The sequence below is a fragment of the Penaeus monodon genome, chromosome 35, assembly GCF_015228065.2.
Source record: "Penaeus monodon isolate SGIC_2016 chromosome 35, NSTDA_Pmon_1, whole genome shotgun sequence".
NCBI classification, from domain to species: Eukaryota; Metazoa; Arthropoda; class Malacostraca; order Decapoda; family Penaeidae; genus Penaeus; species Penaeus monodon.
In genome coordinates, this window is record NC_051420.1 from 3,637,624 (window position 1) to 3,645,123 (window position 7,500).

At 39.4% G+C, this 7,500-nt stretch overlaps 2 protein-coding genes across 2 annotated transcripts in view; both read right to left on the minus strand.

The window, feature by feature from the left end:
* Positions 1–877: 877 nt before the first annotated feature.
* Positions 878–3,022, minus strand: LOC119594999 (extensin-like). Its single transcript, XM_037944132.1, is given in 3 exon segments — positions 878–1,209; positions 1,731–1,880; positions 1,883–3,022. Coding segments are annotated over 3 exon segments (1,305 nt in total). The 5' UTR covers positions 2,958–3,022; the 3' UTR covers positions 878–1,129.
* Positions 3,023–6,149: 3,127 nt separating this feature from the next.
* Positions 6,150–7,500, minus strand: part of LOC119595000 (titin-like) — a 2,576-nt gene continuing 1,225 nt past the window's right edge. The window contains 1 exon segment of the mRNA XM_037944133.1: positions 6,150–6,679. Coding sequence (XP_037800061.1) covers positions 6,600–6,679 — 80 coding nt within the window. The 3' untranslated portion in view covers positions 6,150–6,599.

Sequence of the window (7,500 nt, forward strand, 5' to 3'; positions counted from 1 at the left end):
CTTCTACAAAATACACTAATAAAATAGTTTATGAATAACATATACTTCAGTACATGTCATATAAACCATGTATCTTTCTCTTAGTATATTTGCGTTAAGATATGTATTTCGTTTCATATCAGGAATATTCATTAAAAAGATAAGCAAAATTTTAACATTGTGTTTTGTGAAATAGCTAAAGACATTATACAAGAAATATTAGGAAGAAAGATGTAAATATATATACGCAACAATTTAGCAGTTCCGAGTTGCTGACATTCTTAATCATCACGTCATTGTGTAATGTACACGAAATCCGCGACACCAAATATTTTGCTTAAGCATTTCGATTGAAGGGAAACCCACATTCGTCGAGAAATTAAATGTGAAATTTCCCTCGTCTTGCTTAAGCACACGGCCGCAAGTGTCAAGTCAATAACTGATTGAAATCGAGTGATGGTTTATCAGAAATATAACAGTTGAACTTATTTAAAGAAATGGAAATCAAGGCTCTCATGCCCTGTAAATCACTAAATGCACTGTAAGTAATGACGCTTTTTTGCATCTTTTACTTGACATAATGCTATGGAGGCATCATAGTGTTATGGGATTACATGAACACATATAAGATTTTAAAATATTCTGCTTATTGTATAATGTTGAAATATTTGAATGTAGCATATGCCTAAATGATTGCTATCACACACACACACACACACACACACACACACACACACACACACACACACACACACGCAGAAACACACACACACATATAGTGCTGAAAAGACTAAGATTTTCACAAATTTCGTTCTTTTTATGCTACATAATTTGTGGTATGACAGGTTCAGAGTATTCCGTCTCTCGCAGTCAAGTTATGAGGTTATATATACAAATATAAGATTTTTGAATATTCTATTTGTTGTGTAATGTTGAAAAAAATCATGTAGCATATTCCTAAATGTTTGCCGTCACACACACACAAATATATATTACTGAAAAGACACATTCTGTTTATTTTACATAATTTGTGGCTAGTCACACTAACATTATCCACCAAATCAAGAAATGTAAAAGCCAAACAGTCATCCATATTGGCAATAATGAGAGTCACAGGATGTCCTCTGTCGATCTGCAGCCACGAAGTCCCTCAACAGCAGAGGTTCCACCGCCTGCAACAGGCTCCTCGGCGAACGAAGGGCAGGCGCTCGCAGCTGTGGCAGATCTCGGCTGTGGATATCACACGCTTCTTATTAGTATAGTTAGCTGGCTATTCCTCATGCTTCTGATTCATATCTATTACATGGTGTTTCAGTTATGTGTATTTTATTGATATGTTTAATTGTTGGAATAGTGAAATAATATATTCATTGAGCCATTCATGTTTAAAGACGTACTAAGCTCGGAATAATTTGTCTATGAAATATTTAATTTTATTTTATATTACTAAGAATATTATTAATAACACTAGTCACTAGTAATAATAACATCATTGGTATTAACATCACTAGTAAAGAAAACTCAGAAAAATAAAAACTCACATGAAGGCACACAGAGAACTAATTGACTTTGTGTAGATACATTTATATATATATATATATATATATATATATATATATATATATATATATATATATATATATATATATATAACACACACAGTTACAAAGAAATACTATAATTAACATCACCTTTCCCGACGGGAACGGTGTTCAATTAGGCGAGAGAGACAACTTTCGCTCTAAACTCACCTTCGCCCTGGGGCACAGAGAGAGACCGAGGATTAGGGCGCTGGAAGGATGGGACTGCAGGACGAGCAAAGGGCCTTGTCTGCTTGAGATCCCCCGGTAGCTCTAGCGGACGAGGCAGAGGCTTCGTTTGCTTGATGAAAGATGGGTGTGGGGCTGGATCTGAGGTCGCTGGAAGGAAGGGACGTCGGGGCGGACAAAGGGTCTTGTCTGTTGAAGATCCTCAGGAAGGTCAGCAGGAAGTGTGTTTACTCCTGCTGGACGAGCAAAGGGTCTTGTCTGCTTGAAATCCTCTGGCAGAACTGCTGGCAGTGTTTGGACTCCCACCGGACGGGGGAGAGGCTTTGTCTGAAAGGACGGGTGTCGGGGCTGGATCTGAGGTCGCTGGAAGGAAGGGACGTCGGGGCGGACAAAAGGTCTTGTCTGTTGAAGTTCCTCAGGAAGGTCAGCAGGAAGTATGTTTACTCCTGCTGGACGAGCAAAGGGTCTTGTCTGCTTGAGATCCTCTGGCAGAACTGCTGGTAGTGTTTGGACTTCCACCGGACGGGGGAGAGGCTTTGTCTGAAAGGACGGGTGTCGGGGCTGGATCTGAGGTCGCTGGAAGGAAGGGACGTCGGGGCGGACAAAAGGTCTTGTCTGCTTCCTTGAGCCTTGAAGTTCCTCAGGAAGGTCAGCAGGAAGTGTGTTTACTCCTGCTGGACGAGCAAAGGGTCTTGTCTGCTTGAGATCCTCTGGCAGAACTGCTGGTAGTGTTTGGACTTCCACCGGACGAGGGAGAGGCTTTGTCTGAAAGGACGGGTGTTGGGGCTGGATCTGAGGTCGCTGAAAGGAAGGGACGTCGGGGCGGACAAAGGGTCTTGTCTGTTGAAGATCTTCAGGAAGGTCAGCAGGAAGTGTGTTTACTCCTGCTGGACGAGCAAAGGGTCTTGTCTGCTTGAGATCCTCTGGCAGAACTGCTGGCAGTGTTTGGACTCCCACCGGACGGGGGAGAGGCTTTGTCTGAAAGGACGGGTGTCGGGGCTGGATCTGAGGTCGCTGGAAGGAAGGGACGTCAGGTCGAACAGAAGGTCTGGTCTGCCTCACATCGTCAGGCAGAAGAGCCGGCAGAGTGCGCACGCCCTCATAGCCGGGGCGGGGCAGAGGACGCAGCACTCCGGGCGGAGGCCGTTCAGCTCGGAAGGGAGCGACGCACAGCGCGGCGACCAAAGCCACGATACAAACGGCCTTCATGACTGCTCTCTTGGACAAAGTGTGCGCCTGAGGAGGAACGGGCGTCGAGTGTGGCACTGGGGCCGCTTGGCACTTCTATTTAGCTAGCTGGCGGCGCAGGGAGCGTGGGAAAGGCGGGCACCTCCGGTCGCGCATCCTGGAGATCTTGCGAGATGGGAAATCTATGTTTTATGTGTCCATTATATACAAATGAAGGGAAAAGAGAAATGGATTGTTTCACGAAAATTCTTTATTTCTAACACGGATTACTACAAGATCTTTATACTGCTCACACACAAGATGAAAGCTGCAGATAATGCTTTTTCAATATAGGAAGAAACTTTTCTATTTAAGATAAATCTACATATAGTAGAACTGAAGTCATCATTATTGTTTTTGTCGTTCTTATTATAATCACGGACATGAAATCAAAGTATCATAACCGTTGTTATTGTGTGATACAGAAATAACAGCTTAATTTCTATGAAGAAATCCGTTCACTCCAACCCACGTATCTCCGGAGGGGGGGGGGGGGGGGCGGCGCAACTTAGATATAAACAGAGGGACACAACTGGAGAAAGATTTAGATACAAAGATGAGGCAGAAATTATCAGTATGTGTACGTATTACATTTCTGCCTCCCCCCCCCCCTCCTCATATATATGTGTGTATATGGATACACGCACACACACACACACACACATATATATATATATATATATATATATATATATATATATATATATACATATATATATATATATATATATATATATATATATATATATATATATATATATATATATATATATATATATATATATATATATACATATATATATATATATATATATATATATATATATATATATATATATATATATATATATATATATGCAATCAATTGACAGGAAAATTGTACAGTTATAGAATACGAACAGGCAACCGATATTTATCCATCTGAAATTCAGGTCTCGTGGTCCCATGTACCACTGGCAGACACTCACGCCTCGTGCTTCGTATGGCGGCAGTGTTGCTGTGCGACCTTTATGCTGTGTTCACAGATCAACGTTCTACCATAGGCCTTTTTTTGTAGTATCTTTGAAACCCCAAACGCTATGAGATATTGGCAAAGTGTCCTTTATGCGAACAGTAAACATCTTTTCGTTTGGTTAGTCTTAAGGTTGATATAAAGTGAAACAGTAGATTTCACTCACGTTTCAGGCATCTCTAGTTTCACTTGATTACGAATCGCATCGTATGTTTCTTGACAAAAAAAAAAAAATCATACATAAAGATGAAAAAAATTGTTGCTGCGCCTTTTTGGTAGTTCATCAAATATATATATTGACTCTATATGGGTATGAAGGTCGCTTTGGATCATGTCATAAACAAAGGAGCTCGATTTACACGGTAAACTTTCAGCGGGGTCTACGCGAGTTCGTCAGGGAAACCGCATTCGTAAATTTCATTTTCAAGACCAATTTCCGCCTTCACTACACTATAGCAGGAAAATGCATAATATTCTGTTGAAGAAAAATGGGTACAAAGATTTCATTGTGTGGAGAGAAAGGAAATGCCGATATTTTCTCTTGGGCTCGAATTGTTCCCAGAGCCTGGCGTTTGGCCTCTTCTTCCACTGGCTTCGATGGGAATTCGGTTGTTGTTGGGGGTCGTCCCGTACAGTAGAAATTTGGGGAATTGTCATACATGCTTTTTCATGAAAACATGTTCGTCATTCTCTCCTCCTCAGACCTCGATGGAGAGCAGGGCGGAGAAAAAGACTGCGTCATGACTTAACAATCCGAGAGAGGTTTGAGGGGAGCAAGTGAAACCGCAGGAGGGACGCCATGGCGGTAGGTCCAAGCATTCGTGTTTATTTGAGATAAGTTATCTCCCGATATTTCGTTATGACCATTATCTGTTTATTTAATGATGTATAGCCTCCAATAACCTTGCTTAATGTTGCAAGGAAACTATGTATTAGACGTGCAACTGGTAAATATGTAATGATTTCAGTATTTTGCATTTAGTGATGGAACATTTTTTTTTTACATAGATTTAGGATATCAAAATAAGGCTATGGAAATGAATGACATTACAGAAATAATATTTTACTATGAATGGAAATTTTATGTTCAGAAAATAACACTTAATGCTGGGAGGGAGGAAGCCATGATTTCGACGGCTGGGCACACATCTGCTAATATTTGAAGATATGCATTTATCAAGGCGTGAATGTTGTAGGCGCGTCGTCACATCGTCATCTGTATCATGGACAATTGTGAATTTATTTTGAAGAGGTTCCTACTGCCAAGGATAACGTAGTAGGTTTATATCTTGGTGAGCAAAATTACACTTTTTTCTTATATCATTAAAACATAAAGATGAAGTGAATTTGAAACATAAAAGCGATTGATAATATGAGTTACTTGTATTATATGATATTGATCCAAATGGCTCATGGATTAAATTCCAATGTTGTGTTGATTCGGAAACTCTTTGATTATTATATATGAAAGTTAATATATATGCTCTTACTGAACATTAATTTGAAGGAATATTGTCTGATTGTTGCAGAAACAATTAACCCGAATTGTAAGCTGAGGAAAGAAAATAAACACAGGATAGCAGTAACAGGGAGTTTTCAATGCAATCCTTAACATTTCAGGGGCAGTAATGATCGATTAGGATCATTCACAAATTATATAACACCCATATGCTTAAACGCACATTCTGACACAATGGATTTGTATTCTTGGTGCAATTCGCATGTGTATTTATATATTCTTATGGTGTGCTTAAAGATTCGTGCTATAGATTCATATATTTCGATTGTGTTAAGCTTGGCGATTAAGAACTCAGTTTTGGCAGATCGGAACAACTGAATTACGTACTATATTGCTAAGAAAAATTATATTCTGATATACTATGTTTAGACATTATCATCCTGCATTCCGTCCAGTTCAATTTGGTAATCTGAAAACAACAAAGCTATGATTGATGTATTTTGTATAGAACGTGAAGAATCGCCATAGTTTTCTCTCTTTAGTTGCATCTGAATCTATTGTGAATTGGCTTTTAGTTTGTCATATTTTATTTCAATAATGTGGTTGTAACAAAAACAAACGTACTTTTTCAAATACACAAGAACTCTTTTTGGTACAGAGTCTCTCACTCAGTCAAGTTAGGTTATTAGGTTGCATACTCATGTAAGATTTTTTATATTCTATTTATTTATTGTATAATATCGGAATAGTAGCATGTAGCATGTATATAAATGCTTGGCTTTTCATGCGCATATATGTGTGTTGTGTGTGTGTGTGTGTGTGTTGTGTGTGTGTGTGTGTGTGTGTGTGTGTGTGTGTGTGTGTGTGTGTGTGTGTGTGTGTGTGTGTGTGGTGTGTGTGTGTGTGTGTGTGTGTGTGTGTGTGTGTGTGTGTGTGTGTGTGTGTGTGTGTGTGTGTTGTTGCAAAGGTTCTAAAATATTCACAAATCCCGTTCTGTTTATGTTACTTAATTTATGGGTAGTGCAGGAAAACTTGTAACCGTGGCAATTCCATTATCCACTAAACCAAAAGATGTAAAAGCCAAACAATCATCAATATTGACAATAATAAAAGTCACAGGATATCATCTGTCGATCTGCAGCCACGAAGTCCCTCAACAGCAGAGGTTCCACCGCTTGCAACAGGCTCCTCGGCGAACGAAGGGCAGGCGCTCGCAGCTCTGGCAGATCTCGGCTGTGGATGTTATGCGTTTGTTTTTTAGCCTAGTTAATTTGTTTTTCTTTTGTTGATGCTCATGTGGTGTTTAACCTCTCTACATGTTTCCCCACCTAAAGCTAATCGTTAACTCATTTCTACCCACTCCTGTCACAATACTTAATCATAGTGTTATATGACCTTAGTTGTCTAGCACATTTATATAGTTCTATACTTTAACCATTTTTGGATGATATTTCTTTAACAGTTTCAGTACTGGTTGTGTGTATTCTATTACGTTTTTTTCCTAATCATTGACGCTGAGAAACTGCTCTTGCTCGCTTATGTATTGGCAACAATCACCTCACACATTCAAGCTCCACCTCTATGCTCCTCATGCAATATCCCTCTTTCAGCCCCACACATTATACTACACTGGTTCCGTTTTGCAGCACCCCATCCTCTGTTTTCCTCACTTGTTCTCACATCCCCGATCCCATCTTGTTCGACAACCTATCAAAATTCATTACCTTTTCCTTTGATAACTTATTCTCCTTTTACAGACATGAATATCCTCCATTTGATCTCATACCCCTATTCCTTAACGCCTTCCTCTTCTTACAACCTTTAACTTATACTATATCCCATCATCTCCCCCTCTCAATCCCTTTTCACTACCATACTACCGTCAAGTTTTGTTCAACCTTTAACTTCATACACGCTTTACCCGAACCATTAACTAATTCCTAACCCTTTTCGCCACTATACCATATCTAGTACATTTATTTGTTTTAACCATTAACCCCATTCGTGTTTACAGACATATACAGACATATGAATAATGTGTCTATTATATCATG